This window comes from Oncorhynchus keta, unplaced genomic scaffold (genome assembly GCF_023373465.1).
Source record: "Oncorhynchus keta strain PuntledgeMale-10-30-2019 unplaced genomic scaffold, Oket_V2 Un_contig_998_pilon_pilon, whole genome shotgun sequence".
Taxonomy (NCBI): Eukaryota; Metazoa; Chordata; class Actinopteri; order Salmoniformes; family Salmonidae; genus Oncorhynchus; species Oncorhynchus keta.
In genome coordinates this window covers 26,193-45,411 of record NW_026290746.1, presented here as the reverse complement: position 1 = coordinate 45,411, position 19,219 = coordinate 26,193, and the positions used below count along the sequence as shown (strand labels likewise).

At 40.8% G+C, this 19,219-nt stretch overlaps 1 protein-coding gene across 26 annotated transcripts in view; it reads left to right on the top strand.

The window, feature by feature from the left end:
* Positions 1–19,219, top strand: part of LOC118370541 (zinc finger protein 883-like) — a 159,065-nt gene that overhangs the window by 113,660 nt on the left and 26,186 nt on the right. For 10 of the 26 annotated variants that reach the window (XM_052513252.1, XM_052513251.1, XM_052513258.1 and 7 more), the window contains 3 exons: positions 2,639–2,872; positions 3,730–3,978; positions 8,296–8,509. The exons of 5 other annotated variants lie outside the window; for them this stretch is intronic. In XM_052513252.1, coding sequence (XP_052369212.1) covers positions 2,639–2,872; positions 3,730–3,978; positions 8,296–8,509 — 697 coding nt within the window. Of the gene's footprint in view, positions 1–2,638; positions 2,873–3,729; positions 3,979–8,295; positions 8,542–16,399; positions 16,543–19,219 lie in introns of those variants that run through there. 11 more of the 26 variants (XM_052513262.1, XM_052513265.1, XM_052513269.1 and 8 more) reach the window with 7 other exon arrangements.

The following is a 19,219-nucleotide window of genomic DNA, read 5'->3' as shown; positions in this document are numbered from 1 at the left end:
ATTACAGGCCTCTCTCATATTTTTAAGTGGGAGAACTTGCACAATTGGTGGCTGACTAAATACTTTTCCCCCCACTGTATGCCTTGATGATACTCAGAAACATGTATTTACCACATCAACATCTTAATTTCTAAAGTAATGTAAAATATTATCTTAAGAACAAGCATATGAGGTTCTCATATGGGAAAATCATCAATATCAATTGTAGTTTAATACACCGTTGCCACAACAATATGTAGCGTGATGGTAATGACTTAGCGTTGTGGTAATGACAAAGTGTGGTGGTAATGACTTAGCGTTGTGGTAATGACAAAGTGTGGTGGTAATGACTTAGCGTTGTGGTAATGACAAAGTGTGGTGGTAATGACTTAGCGTTGTGGTAATGACATTTCATAGAAAACAACTGATGAAAAATACCATGAAACATTAATGTCACAGTAGTACATGTTTAATTTGATTGAAGATATAGAACAGACCATTTGTTCCAATTCATCCCAAAGGTGTTTGATGGGGTTAAGGTCAGGGCAATGTGCGGGCCAGACAAGTTCTTCCACACCGATCTCAACAAACCACTTCTGTATGGATCTTGCTTTGTGCGCGGGTACATTGTCATGCTGAAACAGGAAAGGGCCTTCCCCAAAACTGTTGCCACAGAGTTGGAAGTGTAACAGTATACTTTTAAACCGTCCCCTCGCCCATACCCGGGCGCGAACCAGGGACCTTCTTCACACAACGACAACAGTCACCCTCGAAGCATCGTTACCCATCGCTCCACAAAAGCCACGGCTTTTGCAGAGCAAGGGGAACTACTACTTCAAGGTCTCAGAGCAAGTGACGTAACCGATTGAAACGCTATTTAGCGCACACCGCTAACTAAGCTAGCCGTTTCACATCCGTTACACTCACCCCCCTTTTGACCTTTCTCCTTTTTCCGCAGCAACCAGTAATCCGGGTCACGGCACCAATGTAACAGTACAACTTTACGTCCGTCCCCTCGCCCTGGTCCCTGGTTTGCGCCCGGGTATCGGCGAGGGGACGGACGTAAAGTTGTACTGTTACATTGATGCTGTTGACCAATTGACCAGATGCTGTTATGGCAAATGCTCGGCCTCCAACAACAAAGCACTGCAGAGGGTAGTGCGAACTGCCCAGTACATCACTGGCGCCAAGCTTCCTGGACATAATTATATCTACAGCTGAGAAGTTTTTGGGCCTCCAAGACTTCACAGACTACTGTCGCCAGAAAATGTTTCATCCTTAGTGGATCTGCACCACGACTGCTGTGTTAAATGCTTATCAGTTGCCATGTACAAAGTATCAAAATACTAAAATACAACTTAAACCGGACTCTAAAATAATTTAATTTAAAAGTTAATTGTATTTTTTTTTATCACGGAAACAATTAAAAAAAATATGGACAAATAAATAAATAATGAAATGTTAATTATATACAGGCGCCCGTGTAATCATCTGCCAGAGAGTAGCCCCAATCGTCCCGAGCCCCAAGTAATACATTTGGGCCAGATAACTCACACCGGATTCGGCCCGAGCTCAATCCCCGCATCCTCGGGCCACATGTCGGTCGAGTCTGACCGAAATCCGCCCAGATCCACTGTGCTAGCTGGGGTGGGACAACATTCCACAGGCCGCAATCGACAGCTTGATCAACACTATGCAAAGGAGAAGTGTCCCAGAGAAGGAGGAGGAGCAGCAGCTACAGCTACCCCCTTCTCATGTAATGGTGTAGGGCCAACCCAAGGTTCCCGAAATGCACGGACGGTGTTAGTGGGGGAACAGGAAGTTCCCCACAGGCACTCACCATTCTTCAGAATAATAAAAAAAAAAGTGTCAAACCGAGTGGAGAACGTGGTGACGTTAAACTATTTTGCAAGTCACGTAACTAGAGACGTTGGGTTTGTTTTAGTGGATTTACATATTCTGCTCAGGTTAACAATAATAAAGAATAAAAAAAAATGAGATTTCCGAGCTGCATGTTATCGGTTTTGTGTAAAATTCACACGCTGTGAAAATGGCGGCGCCGACTCGGACTGAGTCAACGGACTAAAGTGCAGACAATGTTATGGTTGCGCAACTGTTTTGAAGCTGAATGTAATGATTGTAGTTTTCTACATGTGTACTGATATTCAGACACATGCATATGGTGTGAACGGAAATACTACTGTTCTTCAGGAAAATAATACATAGTGATGCTTGAAACAAACTAACCTTGTACTTCGTGGTTTTTGAGTCATTTTATGTGAATTTAGGAAATCTATATATTAAGTGATCTTACGTTGTGTGTCCTTTGTGTCTAATATTAATGCATCAATGTTTTCTTGTCAATCCTTACCTACCTGATCTATTGAAATGAGATCAGTTCTTGACTTGGACAAGAGTTCACCTCCAAATGTCTACTGTTTGAGCACATGTTCCTCTTATAGAATATCAGCTTAACAGTGTTGTGGAGCTCCTGCACCTAAATATAAACAGTACTGGCACCTATTTCAGTCCAAGTCAATCACTGAATTAAATAATTGAACAGGAAGAAATATAATATATTTTTAGAGAATAAAGAGGGTGCCAGAACTGGCAAGACAATAATGTATGTCTGTTTCTCTTCTACTACTTGCTGACTCAGGTATGAGGCTAGTAACATCAACAGTGAGGACAAACCCAGCCCTCCTCTCTCCTTCTGCACTGACTCCAAACCTACAGTCACTGGGTCCTGATTGTGACAGTGGAGCCCAGTTTGCACTGCAGGATCCAGAGATGGCATCAGTGAAGCTGGAGGACTGCAGTCAAACACTGGAGCTGAATGTCAACATTAAAGATGAAGAAGAGGAGGAGAAGATTGGGAAATCTGTTTCTCATGGTAAGAGAAGGTTCTAAGTTTGTTTCGTCCCAACTTCCCACTGTGCAGGAAAAGTTTCAGTAGAACTGTTTCATGATGAACTGTTTCAATGAGAAGGTAGAAGTGCCCATTATTTATATTCTAACTATAGAATTAGAATAATCGTTCTATTTCCATGATTCCAAAAGTTCACCTTGGTGTTTTGATCTAAATTGCAACATTTGGTTAATAATAAGCCCTAGTGTGATGCCATGGTGTGATATTTTGGCCACATCGCCCAGCCCTGTCAGAGCAAAAACCAGGCCATGAGGTCGAAGTAATTGTCCATAGATCTCCATGGAAGGAACAATTCACAAGCTGGTAAAATGGCGGCTCCCACTCGGTCTGCGTCAACGGACTTCAGTGCAGACAGTGTGGATGCAGCAGAGACCATTTTAGCTTCAAAACAGTAGTGTGACCTTAAATGTAATGATTATCAGTTTCTACATGTGTAGAATATTGACACATTCAGTTTGTCTGTCTATGTATTTCTATATGGAAATACAATTGTTTTTTTATTGGAATAATACCGTGAAGAAGGTTAAGGAAAATAGTACATAGTGCTGCCAAAAACAAACTGTAACCTTGTACTAAATGGTGTTTGAGTCTTGTATGCATTTATCTACTACAGGTTAAGTTTTAGCTCAAATGTTTTATGAAGCTCCTGCACCTAAATATAAACAGTACCGGCACACAAAATGAGTATCCGCAACTATTTCAGTCCAAGTCAAGCACTGAATTAGATAATTGACCAAGAAAAAAATAAAATATATTTAATAGTGAATAAAGAAAGTGCCAGGACTTTGAATACACAACTTTTGTGTCCGTTTCTCCTCTAGTACTTGCCGACGCTGGTATGAGGCCGGTAACCTCAACAGTGAGGACAAACGCAGGCCTCCTCTCTCCTTCCACACTGACTTCAAACCTACAGTCACTGGGTCCTGATTGTGACAGTGGGGCCCAGTTTGCACTGCAGGAATCAGAGATGACATCAGTGAAGCTGGAAGACTGCAGTCAAACACTGGAGCTGAATGTCAACATTAAAGATGAAGAAGAGGAGGAGAAGATTGGGACATCTGTTTCTCATGGTAAGAGCAGGTTCTAACTAACTAAGTTTGTGTTTTCATTCCAACTTCCCACTGTGTATGAAAAGTTGCAGTAGAACTGTTTCATGATGAACTGTTTCAATGAGAAGGTAGATGTTATTTCATGCTACTGAGACTTGCATGGTTTGACACCAGCACCAGAGAGGAGACTAAAGAGGTGAAGTAGACAAACTGCCAGTGTTTTAAAGTTCTATGAAACAAAACCTGAGATACTTTTAGAATAGTTGTATTCCCCTTTTGCATTGCACAGCCTACTTGTATGAATACTTACAGGTAGCCTAGTGGTTAGAGCGTTGGGGCCAGTAACCAAAAGTTTGCTGGATCGAATCCCTGAGCTGACAAAGTAAAAATCTGTATTTTATTACACAGTTCCCTGGGTGTCCCCAACCCAAAGAGAGATGAAAACATAACAACCAAACATAAAGAAATCCAATAATATAAATAAATAAAGTATAATATACAGTTGTAGATAATGCAGATTACTCTTCGACGAGAGCCAATATTCACATAAAATATAGAGAATATACAGATTTACAGTTCCAATGCTTCTACAATATCATCAGTTTGCAAAAACTCATTAAACAGATCCCAAATATTATGAAACTCTGGGGCTTTCTTTTTCACTATATAAGTACATTCTTCAAGAGCCAGGCTTAATGTTAATTATTTTAACCAATGACCAAGTGAGGGGGAACTGACATACTTCCAGTGGAGAGCAATTGAACGTCTAGCTTGTATAATAGACAGAGGTCAAACATTTTTATTTTCTCTCCTATGTAAAGAGATATTCTCTGGGTAAAGATTTTGGAGGCATAGCTTATGGATTAGTGGTATTGGGGTAGAGGTCATCTCAGAGATATAGCGCAGTACTGAGCTCCAAAACATTTGTATCTCAGCACATTCCTCCAGGCAATGATACAAGGTGCCTTGAACACACAGGTCTGGGTTATTAGGGTCAAATTTCAAAATAATTTGCAAATAAAGTAATTAAAAATCCTACAATGTGATTTTCTGGAATTTTTTTCTTCTCATTTTGTCTGTCATAGTTTAAGTGTACCGATGAAAATTACAGGCCTCTCTCACCTTTTTAAGTGGGAGAACTTGCACAATTGGTGGCTGACTAAATACTTTTTTGCCCCACTGTACATATACATATGAGATGAGTAATGTAGGGTATGTAAACATTATATTAAGAAGCATTGTTTAAAGTGGCTAGTGATATATTTTACATCAATTCCCATTATTAAAGTGGCTGGAGTTGAGTCAGTGTGTTGGCAGCAGCCACTCAATGTTAGTGGTGGCTGTTTAACAGTCTTATGGCCTTGAGATAGAAGCTGTTTTTCAGTCTCTCGGTCCCTGCTTTGATGCACCTGAACTGACCTCGCCTTCTGGATGATAGCGGGGTGAACAGGCAGTGGCTCGGGTGGTTGTTGTCCTTGATGATCTTTATGGCCTTCCTGTGACATCTGGTGGTGTAGGTGTCCTGGAGGGCAGGTAGTTTGCCCCCGGTGATGCGTTGTGCAGACCTCACTACCCTCTGGAGAGCCTTATGGTTGTGGGCGGAGCAGTTGCCGTGGAGATGTTGTTACCTACCCTCACCACCTGGGGGCGTCCCATCAGGCAGTCCAGTACCCAGTTGCACAGGGCGGGGTCGAGACCCAGGGTCTCAAGCTTGATGACGACTTTGGAGGGTACTATGGTGTTAAATGCTGAGCTGAAGTTGATGAACAGCATTCTCACATAGGTATTCCTCTTTTCCAGATGGGTTGGGGCCTATTTGGACGGTAAGCAAATTGGAGTGGGTCTAGGGTGTCAGGTAGGGTGGAGGTGATATGGTCCTTGACTTGTCTCTCAAAGCACTTCATGATGACGGAAGTGAGTGCTACGGGGCGATAGTCGTTTAGCTCAGTTACCTTAGCTTTCTTGGGAACCGGGACAATGGTGACCCTCTTGAAGCATGTGGGAACAGCAGACTGGGATAAGGATTGATTGAATATGTCCGTAAACACACCAGTCAGCTGGTCTGCGCATGCTCTGAGGACACGGCTGGGGATGCCGTCTGGGCCTGCAGCCATGCGAGGGTTAACATGTTTAAATGTTTTACTCACATCGGCTGCAGTGAAGGAGAGTCTGCAGGTTTTGGTTGTGTGCCGTGTCAGTGGCACTGTATTGTCATCAAAGCGGGCAAAGAAGTTATTTAGTCTGTCTGGGAGCAAGACATCCTGGTCCGTGACGGGGCTGGGTTTCTTTTTGTAATCCGTGATTGACTGTAGACCCTGCCACATACCTCTTGTGTCGTTGAATTGTGACTCTACTTTGTCTCTATACTGACGCTTAGCTTGTTTGATTTTGATTGCCTTGCGGAGGGAATAGCTACACTGTTTGTATTCGGTCATGTTTCCTGTCACCTTGACCTGATTAAAAGCAGTGGTTCTCGCTTTCAGTTTCACGCGAAAGCTGCCGTTAATCCACGGTTTCTGGTTTGGGAATGTTTCAACCGTTGCTATGGGAACGACATTGTCAACGCACTTTCTAATGAACCTGCTCACCGACTCAGCGTATTCGTCAATGTTGTTGTTGGAAGCAATGCGGAACATATCCCAGTCCACGTGATCGAAGCAGTCTTGAAGCGTGGAATCAGATTGGTCAGACCAGCGTTGAACAGACCTGAGCGCGGGAGCTTCTTGTTTTAGTTTCTGTCTGTAGGCAGGGAGCAACAAAATGGAGTCGTCAGCTTTTCCCGAAAGGAGGGCGGGGGAGAGCCTTATATGTGTTGCGGAAGTTAGAATAGCAATGATCCCAGGTTTTACCAGCCCTGGTTGCGCAATCGATATGCTGATACAATTTAGGGAGTCATGTTTTCAGATTAGCCTTGTTAAAATCCCCAGCTACAATGAATGCAGCCTCAGGATATGTGGTTTCCAGTTTGCAAAGAGTCAAATAAAGTTTGTTCAGGGCCATCGATGTGTCTGCTTGGGGGGGAATATATACAGCTGTGATTATAATCGAAGAGAACTCCCTTGGTAGATAATGCGGTCGACATTTGATTGTGAGGAATTCAATTTTAATTTGATTTTTATTTAACCTTTATTTAACCAGGTAGGCTAGTTGAGAACAAGTTCTCATATAAAACTGCGACCTGGCCAAGATAAAGCATAGCAGTTTGAACAGACAGCAACAGAGTTACACATGGAGTAAACAATTAACAAGTCAATAACACAGTAGGAAAAAAGAGTCTATATACATTGTGTGCAAAAGGCATGAGGAGGTAGGCGAATAATTACAATTTTGCAGATTAACACTGGAGTGATAAATGATCAGATGGTCATGTGCAGGTAGACATACTGGTGTGCAAAAGAGCAAAAAAGTAAATAAATAAGAACGGTATGGGGATGAGGTAGGTAAATTGGGTGGGCTATTTACCGATGGACTATGAACAACTGCAGCGATTAGTCAGGTGAACAGAAGGACTTGAGTTCCTGTATGTTGTTGTGATCACACCACGTCTCGTTAATCATAAGGCATGTGCCCCTGCCCCTCTTCTTACCAGAAAGATGTTTGTTTCTGGTATTTAATACACAATGCATAATGCATAATGCTGTCAGATACAGTCTTCAACATAGAACAAACACATACATGTGTGAAACAGAGGGTTAAATACTGAATCTGTAATGGGGGAATTGAAACCAGGTGTCAAAAAAACAAATGGAAAATGTAAAAGTGAATCGGCGATGGCTTTACCACCGGCCTCGGGGACGACCCGGAGGACGAGGCGTAGGGTGACCCGGATGGAGACAGGGGAACTCCTGCTGCATCGACAGATCCAATACCTCCTCCACCGGCACCCAGCATCTCTCCTCCAGACCGTACCCCTCCCACTCCACGAGGTACTGAAGGCCCCTCGCTAGGCTCCTCGGGTCCAGTATGGCTCGAACTGCATACGCCGGGGCCCCCTCGATGTCCAAAGGGGGCGGAGGAACCTCCCGCACCTCAGACTCCTGGAGTGGACCAGCACCACCGGCCTGAGGAGAGACACGTATTTAATACACGAAAAAACACCTGTATAGAAACAACATACTGGACTTTGGCGGAAGTCGTGACCGTTCCTCTTATAGAATATTAGCTCAACAGTTTTGTGGAGCTCCCGTGCCTAAATTTAAACATTACCGGCACCTATTTCAGTCCAAGTCAAGCACTGAATTAGATAATTGAACATATAATATATTTTTAGAGAATAAAGAAAGTGCCAGAACTGTCAAGACAATAACTTTTTGTGTCTGTTTCTCATTGTTGTTACAGGACTAGAATTAAGTCTGAGGCCGGTAACATCAACAGTAACGACAAACCCAGCCTGCCTCTCTCCTTCCACACCGAGTCCAAACCTACAGTCACAGGGTCCTGATTGTGACAGTGGAGCCCAGTTTGCACTGCAGGATCCAGAGATGGCATCAGTGAAGCTGGAAGACTGCAGTCAAACACTGGAGCTGAATGTCAACATTAAAGATGAAGAAGAGGAGGAGAAGATTGGGAAATGTGTTAATCATGGTAAGAGCAGGTTCTATCTAACTAAGTTTGTTGTTCATTCCAACTTCCCACTGTGTATGAAAAGTTGCAGTATAACTGTTTCATGATGAACTGTTTCAATGAGACGGTAGATGTTATTTTATGCTACTGAGACGTGCATGGTTTGACACCAGTATTGCCAGCATTTATTTTATTAACTGAGCTATCTGGAGTGATCAGAGTGTAGACTAAAGAAGTGAAGTAGACAGACTGCCAGTGTTTTAAAGTTCCATGAAATGAGTCTGTGTAGTTTCTAACCCTTGTGATAGTGAGTGGAGGATGACAAGCCCCTTTTTAGCTTTCATCTCTTACCCACTTTTAGAATAGTTTTATTCCCCTGTATTGTACAGCCTACTGATATGAATGCATATATCACCCAGTACAGCCAGAAGAGGACTGGCCACCCCTTTGGGCCTGGTTCCTCTCTGTTTCTTCCAAGGTTCCTGCTTTCTAGGGAGTTTTTCGTGGCCACTGTGCTTCTACATCTGCATTGCTTGCTCTTTGGGGATTTCGAGTTGGTTTCTGTAAAGGACTTTGTTACAACTTATGTAAAAAGAGCTTCATAAAATACATTTGATTGACATGTATATCACACCAATTGACTGGTTGTTCTGATATTGATCACACAGGAGACCATGTTGAGACATTCTCTACATCCACAGAGCATCAGCAGGAAGATCACAGAGCAAAGATGTCTCACCACTGCCCACATTGTGGGGAGATTTTCCCATTTCTATCAAAGCTAAAAATACACCTAAAAATACACACAGGAGAAAAACTTTACTCCTGCTCTGCATGTGGAAAATGCTTCAAAACATCAACATCACTAAAAATTCATCAGAGAACACACACAGGAGAGAAGCCTTACTCCTGCTCTGACTGTGGAAATAGGTTCTCTCGAATGGATGCCTTGAAACAACATGAACGTATACACACAGGAGAGAAGCCTTACTCCTGCTCTGACTGTGTAAAATGCTTCACAACATCAACTGAGCTAAAAGTTCATCAGAGAACACATACAGGAGAGAAGCCTTACTCCTGCTCTGACTGTGGGTCGAGGTTCTCTCAACTAGGCAACTTAAAACAACATGAACGTATACACACAGGAGAGAAGCCTTACTCCTGCCCTGACTGTGTAAAATGTTTCACAACAATAACTGAGCTAATAGTTCACCAAAGAACACACACAGGAGAGAAGCCTTACTCCTGCTCTGTCTGTGGGGCGAGTTTCTCTCGACTGGGCACCTTAAAACAACATGAACGTATACACACAGGAGAGAAGCCTTACTTCTGCTCTGACTGTGGAAACAGTTTCTCTCAACTGGGCCACTTAAAAACACATGAACGTATACATACAGAAGTGAAACCTTACTCCTGCTCTGACTGTGTAAAATGTTTCAAAACATCAACTGAGCTAAAAGTTCATCATGGAACACACACAGGAGAGAAGCCTTACTCCTGCTCTGACTGTGTAAAATGCTTTACAACATCAACTGAGCTAAAAGTTCACCAAAGAACACACACAGGAGAGAAGCCTTACTCCTGCTCTGACTGTGGAAAGAGTTTTTCTCGACTGGGCACCTTAAAACAACATGAACGTATACACACAGGATAGAAGCCTTACTCCTGCTCTGACTGTGGAAAGAGTTTCTCTCAACTGGGTCATTTCAAAAGACACCAAGGTATACATGAAGGAGAGAAGCCTCATCAGTTCTCTCAGACCAGCTAAGATTAGACACTCCACTTAATTGTCATGTCATTAAATAATTGGCAACGTTGAATTGGATCAAATGAAGAAAGCGTAGAATGCTCTATTGTAATCCTATACAGTTGAAGTCAGAAGTTAACATACTTAGGCTGGAGTCATTAAAACTAGTTTTTCAACCACTCCACAAATTTCTTGTTAACAAACTATAGTTTTGGCAAGTCGGTTAGGACATCTACTTTGTACACGACACAAGTCATTTTTCCAGCAATTGTTTACAGACGGATTATATCACTTATAATTCACTGTATTACAATTCCAGTGGGTCAGAAGTCTACATACACTAAGTTGACTGTGCCTTTAAATAGCTTGAAAAATTTCCGAAAATGATTTCATGGCTTTAGAAGCTTCTGATAGGCTAATTTACATCATTTTAATCAATTGGAGGTGTACCTGTTGATGTATTTCAAAGCATACCTTCAAACTCAGTGCCTCTTTGCTTGACATCATGGGAAAATCAAAAGAAATCAGCCAAGACCCCAGAAAAACTATTGTAGACCTCCACAAGTCTGGTTCATCCTTGGGAGCAATTTCCAAACGCCTGAAGGTACCAGGTTAATTTGTACAAAAAATAGTATGCAAGTATAAACACCATGGGACCACGCAGCCATCTGTCACCTAGAGATGAACATACAGCAAAGGACCTTGTGAAGATGCTGGAGGAAACGGGTACAAAAGTATCTTTGTCCACAGTCAAATGAGTCCTATATCGGCATAACCTGAAAGGTCGCTCAGCAAGGAAGAAGCCACTGCTCCAAAACAGCCATAAAAAAACCTGACTATGGTTTGCAACTGCACATGGGGACAAAGATTGTACTTTTTTGAGAAATTTCCTCTGTTCTGATAAAACAGAAATATAACTGTTTGGCAATAATGACTATCATTATGTTTGGAGGAAAAAGGGTGAGGCTTGCAAGCCGAAGAACACCATCCCAACCGTGAAGCACGGGGGTGGCAGCATCATGTTGTGGGGGTGCGTGGCTACAGGAGGAAATGGTGCACTTCACAAAATAGAAAATGATGTGGATATATTGAAGCAACATCTCAAGACATCAGTCAGGAAGTTAAAGCTTGGTCGCAAATGGGTCTTCCAAATGGACAATGACCCCAAGCATACTTCCAAAGTTGTGGCAATACTAATTGAGTATATGCAAACTTCTGACCCACTGGGAATGTGATGAAAGAAATAAAAACTGAAATAAATCATTCTCTCTACTATTATTCTGACATGTCACATTCTTAAAATAAAGTGGTGATCCTAACTGACCTAAAACAGGAAATTTTTACTTGGATTAAATGTCAGGAATAGTCAAACTGAGTTTAAATGTATTTGGCTAAGGTGTGTGTAAACTTCTGACTTCACCTGTAGTTTCTTACTATGAGAGAACTTTACAGAGGAAAGGGAGCGTTATAGAATGTTAGCCTTTCTTTACTTTACGGACCAGTTTGTACCTTGTCAGTTTTGATGTGTTTTGTTAGTTTCTACTGTAAAGATATTGAGATTACCTTAGGGTTGAATATCCTCTGTGATATGTCTGGAGTTGGAGTTTGATGGTTGACTGGGTTGTACTACTTCCCTCTGCAGTTTTCTGTGGGAAAGAGCTGGTAGAAACAACATACTCTTTTTACATACTCTGTTCACAATACATTAACAACACCTGCTCTTTTCATGACATAGGTGACCAGGTGAATCCAGGTGAAAAACTATGATCCAAAATAGTGTTGTTTTTGTGTATTTATTATGGATCCCCATTAGCTTTCAGTAGAAAACAAGAGACTGCAGATGCAGTGGGCTAAGGAATGAAAACACTGGACACTGGAGAATTTTAAAAACATTGCCTGGTCTGATGAATCCCGGTTCCTGCTGTTTCATGATGATGGGAGGACTATGGGGCTTAGGGTGTGTTTTCAGGGCTCACATTGGGCCCCTTGATAAAAGTTGAACAATGTTTGAATGCCACAGGATATCTAAACATCATTGCCAATCTGGTGCCTCCCTTCACTGCAGCAGTGTATCCATCTGCAAATAGATTTCTTCAGCAGGATTACGCCACAAGGCTTGTCCAGGAATGGTTCCAAGAACATGACAATGAATTCAGTTTACTGCAGTGGCCTGCCGAGTCATCAGATCTCAATCCAATTGTTCATCTCTGGGAGGAGATGGAAGGAGCTATTCGGAGTAGAGATCCACTCCCAGCCACATTGACACAATTGTGGGAAGCATTGGAGTCAACATGGGCCAGCATCCCTGTGAACACTCTCAACACCTTGGACAGTCTATGCCCAGACGATTTGAGGCTGTTCTGAGGACAAAGGGGGGTGCAACTCAATATTTGGAAGGTGTTCCTAATGTTTTGTGCACTCGGTGTATATCAGATAAAGATGATGGGGTGATCTGTTTTTAGCATTAGTTTGGGTGAATTATTTTATATTACTAAACAATTGTGTTTAATGATAAACAGGCTATGAATCGAATACTTGTGTTTATTAATTTGTCTTTTAATACTAGATTCATTATTTTAGTCATTGATGATGAATGTATTTGAATAACTGTATTGAAGTTAATTGATCTGGCCTAGCGGTTAAGAGTGTTTGGCCAATAACTGAAAGGTTGCTGGTTTGAATCCCGAGCCGACTAGGTGACAAATCTGTCATTGTGCCCTTGAGCAAGCCAATTAACTCTTATTTCTCCTGTAAGTCGCTCTGGATACAAACATCTGCTAAATGACAAGAATGTAATGAAAAATAATGTTTGTACATGAATTCGTGCTGGGCAACATTTTTTTCTCATGTGTATAATTAAATGAATTAAACTGTTTTTAGTGAAATACTGTATATACAATACACAACATTGCCGCTTTGTTTACCCTGGATAGATGGACAGGACCATAGTAGGCTGGAGCAGCTAAGTTAGAGTTAATGTTAGTTAGCATGCAAGTATCCAGGCAGAGTTACTTATGTTAGCCTAGAGAAAATATAGTTTGCGACATTAACGGAAACTGAACATTAATATAACAACCATGTAAAATTACTAACGTTTTCAAAAATGTTGATGCTTACAATTATCCTTGTGTGGTTGTGTTACTGTCTTGAGGAACACATGTCGGGTGAATGACATGCTCTTTCTGCTACTCCCAGTTTTGAGACATGACGGTTATAAATTGTAATTAATTCCGTTGTGAAATTGTAAACTACTGATTTGAAATTACAGGTAATCTTCAGTCATTCTGTCTATATCAGAACATATTTTTTAAATCAATATATTTTATTATATTGTGTATATAATTTCGGAGCAGGGCACCTATTAAATATGTTATCTGGAGTTTTGTTATATATGGAGGTTCATCGTCTTGAGCAGAAGATTCCATGAGTAGTTGGAGCACTAAACCCTGTTGTAGATGGAAAGAAGGAAGAAAGTCAATCAGTTTTACTGCTGTTTGAAGAACAACTGCCTACTTCTGCCTACTTCCGAGGTAAAGTTGGTTTTATAGTCACACATTCTGACATTCAACTGACATTAGCAAAAAAGCCATAAATAATTATAAAAATCTAATTCAATGATTGTCACAGAGATATAAAAATAGATATGGTTTATTCTATAAATGTCTAGCATATTTTTACAACCTTTGTTTTGAATACAAATTCCAGTTTTGATTTGATAGAAATATATCAAATCTATGAGATGCCATTCTTGTAATGTTTGATATTACAACATTTATAATATAATAATAATATAATAATAATATATGCCATTTAGCAGATTGCTTGAATACTTAACGATGATTAGCACCTCAGTTATGTGCTCTTCTGTCAGGGTTCTGGTCAAATGCATGTCCTTTAAAGTCAATTTAGCAATTGAACAAAAATCCAATTCAATTTGAAAATGTTCCTAATTGCAAAAACATGTAACAGAATTAGGGTATTCCAGAACTGTTGTTTACATGTAAATCAACATAACCCTGTTTTATGTTTTTAATACTGCAGATAGAACGCTCTGTGTGCCAGAGATGGTTTCATTTAGCTTGTCTGGGGATGACAATGAAGGACTTCAACAAAGCCAAAATAGAACATTATTGTAAGGGGCCCATTGTTCTGTTAAATTAGAGACGTATAAATAAATGACTGTTGTTCCTTGTAACTACTTTCAAATGTGGAACTGTTGCACTAAAAATGCAAACATTGATTTGACATACAATGTAAGATTGTAAACATTGTACAACTTTATGTACACATTGTCTAACATCATATAGAACAAATTGCACTTGAAATTAACATTTATTTTAAAGTTATTTTAAATGCATATTCTCACTTTTTTTCTGAGACAATCACTGAATTAGTTATTGATTTCTTCATCTTTAAATGCAATATTTGAGATGTTATGTATTTCTATCAAATCAAAACGGGAATTTCTACTCAAAGCAACGGTTGTAAAAGTCTACTAGACAATTATAGAATAAATCATACGGTGACAAACGGTGAATTAGTTATTGATTTATACAGTTTTAAATGATATTTGATAGATTTTATAGAATAAACCATATCTATTTTTGTTTCTGTGACAATCAATTCATTTGTTATTGATTTTTGAAATTGCAATGACTTTTGGCGAATGAATGTCTGAATATGAAACCAACTTCACCTCGGTCTGGCTACTCGTGATTTTTTTAAATATATATTTTTTACCTTTATCTCAATGACTGCCTACTAAGGAACGGTGGGTTAACTACATTTTTCAGGGACAGAACGACAGATTAATGCTGTGTAAACTCGGGGATTCGTTTCAGCAACTTTCCAGCTACATAGCCCAACGCTCTAACCACTAGGCTACCTGTGATGCTAGGATATATATTGTTCACTTCTCAAACCGGGCTTGGTCTGCTTCCCAAGCGTTCTCTGAAGTCTCGCGTTGTTACGTCTCTGTGTTTGGTGGGGAAACAGGAAGTTCCGCGCAGGCGCACATCATTCTTCAGAATAAAGGATAGGTCAGAATTGTGCAGTCGAGACGACAACTTCTGTGTCCGTTTCAAATATATTACTACTGGTATGTAATATCACGTTATAATATCGAAAGAACATTTCATAACATGCTGGGTAACAAATACGTCAAGGTATTATCAGGTCTGATAAAGGTTTTATGTGCTATTTTTTTTTATGTCAAACCGCGTGAGTTAACGTGATCACCTTTTTCAAGTCACATAGTTAGATAATTTGGTAGTCTGAGTGGATGTATATAATTTCGTCAAGGTAATTTCATAAACGATCAATCTATTTGAGATTTCTGGGTTCGTTTTACATGTCGTTTTTGGTTTCGTGTAAAATTCGGGAGATGGTAAAATGGCGGATCCCACTCGGTCTGCATCAACGTACTTCAGTTCAGGCAGTGAGGGTGCAGCAGAGAGACAATTTTACGTTTCCACTTCTGTTTTGGAGCTAAATGTAATGATTATCAATCAGTTTTCTACATGTGTAGTAATCATGAGACATTCAGCTGTTTCTGAATATCTATAAATGTTACTATGGTGTGAACGGAAATACTATTGTTTTTTGATTGAAATAATACAGTGAAGACAAGGTTATTCAAATAGTACATAGTGCTGCCTGAAACATACTGCAACCTTGTACTAAATGTTTTTTGAGTAATTTGTGCATTTATGTGAATTCAGGAAATCTACTATAGATTAAGTGCATTTAGAGTTGTGTTGCCTAATTTAAAGTGTATGCTTTGTATAATGTGAATTAATTAATGTTTTGTTGCCAATGCTTAGCTACCAGATCTATTGAAATCAGTGCTTGACTTGTACCAGCACCTCAAATTTCTACTGTTTGAGCTCATGCTCCTCTTATTGAAAATTAGCTCAACAGTATTGTGGAGCTCCTTTACCTAAATATAAACCATCTTTTTAGAGAATAAAGAAAGTCTTGACAGTTCTGGCACTAACTTTTGTGTCCGTTTCTCTTTATTAATACTGGCCAACTCGGATTAAGTCTGAGGCCGGTAACATCAACAGTGAGGACAAACCCAGTCTGCCTCTCTCCTTCCACACTGAGTTCAAACCTACAGTCACTGGGTCCTGATTGTGACAGTGGAGCCCAGTTTGCACTGCAGGATCCAGAGATGGCATCAGTGAAGCTGGAAGACTGCAGTCAAACACTGGAGCTGAATGTCAACATTAAAGATGAAGAAGAGGAGGAGGAGATTGGGACAAATGTTTCTCATGGTAAGAGCAGGTTCTATCTAACTAAGTTTGTTATTTGTTCCAACTTCCCACTGTGCATGAAAAGTTGCTGTAGAACTGTTATATTTATTTTATTTCACCTTTATTTAACCAGGTAGGCCAGTTGAGAACAAGTTCTCATTTACAACTGCGACCTGGCCAAGATAAAGCAAAGCAGTGCGACAAAAACAACACAGAGTTACACATGGGATAAACAAACTAAAAATCTATATGTAGTAAGATTAGTGAGGTAAGACAATAAAAGCCACAGTTGCAAATTAATTACAATTTAGCATTAACACTGGAGTGATAGATGTGCAGATGATGATGTGCAAGTAGAGATACTGAGGTGCAAAAATAAATAACAATATGCGGATGGGGTAGTTAGGTGGGCTATGTACAGATGGGCTGTGTACAGGTGCAATGATCGGTAAGCTGCTCTGACAGCTGATGCTTAAGTTAGTGAGGGAGATATGACTCCAGCTTCAGTCATTTTTGCAATTCGTTCCAGTCATTGACAGCAGAGAACTGGAAGGAGAGGAGTTGGCTTTGGGTATGACCAGTGAAATATGCCTGCTGGACCACGTGTTACTGGTGGGTGTTGCTATGGTGACCAGTGAGCTGAGATAAGGCAGTTCTTTACCTAGCAAAAACTTATAGATGACCTGGAGCCAATTGGTTTGGTGACGAATATGAAGCGAGGGCCAGCCAACGAGAGCATACAGGTCGCAGTGGTGGGTAGTATATGGGGCTTTGGTGACAAAACGGATGGCATTGTGGTAGACTACATCCAATTTGCTGAGTACTGTTCGAGGCTATTTTGTAAATGACATCGCCGAAGTCAAGGATTGGTAGGATAGTCAGTTTTACGAGGGTATGTTTGGAAGCACGAGTGAAGGAGGCTTTGTTGTGAAATAGAAAGCCGATTCTAGATTTATTTTTGGATTGGAGATGCTTAATGTGAGTCTGGAAGGAGAGTTTACAGTCTAACCAGACACCTAGGTATTTGTAGTTGTCCACATTTTCTAAGTCAGAACCGTCCAGGGTAGTGATGCTAGTCGGGCGGGCGGGTACGGGCAGTGATCGGTTGATGAGCATGCATTTAGCTTTACTAGCATTTAAGAGCAGTTGGGGGCCACGGAAGGAGTGTTGTATGGCATTGAAGCTCATCTGGAGGTTTAACACAGTGTCCAAAGAAGGGCCGGAGGTATACAGAATGGTGTCGTCTGCGTCGAGGTAGATCAGAGAATCACCAGCAGCAAGAGCGAGATCATTGATATATACAGAGAATTGAACCCTGTGGAACCCCCAGAGACCGCCAAATGTCCGGACAACAGGCCCTCCGATTTGATAGACTTAACTCTGTCTGAGGTGTAGTTGGTGAACCAAGCGAGGCAGTCATTAGAGAAACCAAGGCTGTTGAGTCTGCCAATAAGAATGAGGTGATTGACAGAGTCGAAAGCCTTGGCCGGGTCAATGAAGACGGCTGCACGGTACTGTCTTTTATCGATTGCAGTTGTGATATTGTTTAGGACCTTGAGCGTGGCTGAGGTGCACCCGTGACCAGCTTGGAAACCAGATTGCATAGCAGAGAAGGTACGGTGGGATTCGAAATGGTCGGTGATCTGTTTAACTTTGCTTTTGAATACTTTAGAAAGGCAGGGCAGGATTTCATGATGAACTGTTTTAATGAGAAGGTACATGTTATTTCATGCTACTGAGACTTGGTGGTTTGACACCAGTATTGCCAGCATGTGTTTTATTCACTGGTCTATCTGGAGTGATCAGAGTGTAGACTAAAGAAGTGAAGTAGACAAACTGCCAGTGTTTTAAAGTTCTATGAAGGGAGTCTGTGCAGTTTCTAACCCTTGTGATAGTGAGTGGAGGATGATATAGCGCATACTTTTCTTGTCTGATGAGATACTTTTAGAATAGTTTTATTCCCTTTTTGTATTGCACAGCCTACTGATATGAATACGTACAGTACCAGCCTACTGATATGAATACGTACAGTACCAGTCTACTGATATGAATACGTACAGTACCAGCCTACTGATATGAATACGTACAGTACCAGCCTACTGATATGAATACGTACAGTACCAGCCTACTGATATGAATACGTACAGTACCAGCCTACTGATATGAATACGTACAGTACCAGCCTACTGATATGAATACGTACAGTACCAGCCTACTGATATGAATACGTACAGTACCAGCCTACTGATATGAATACGTACAGTACCAGCCTACTGATATGAATACGTACAGTACCAGCCTACTGATATGAATACGTACAGTACCAGCCTACTGATATGAATACGTACAGTACCAGCCTACTGATATGAATACGTACAGTACCAGCCTACTGATATGAATACGTACAGTACCAGCCTACTGATATGAATACGTACAGTACCAGCCTACTGATATGAATACGTACAGTACCAGCCTACTGATATGAATACGTACAGTACCAGCCTACTGATATGAATATGTACAGTACCAGCCTACTGATATGAATACGTACAGTACCAGACTACTGATATGAATATGTAGTGTGTTCGGAAAGTATTCAGACCCCTTGATTTTTTCCCACATTTTGTTACGTTACAGCCTTATTGTAAAATTGATTCAATGAAAAATGTCCCTCATCAATCTACACATCAATACCCCA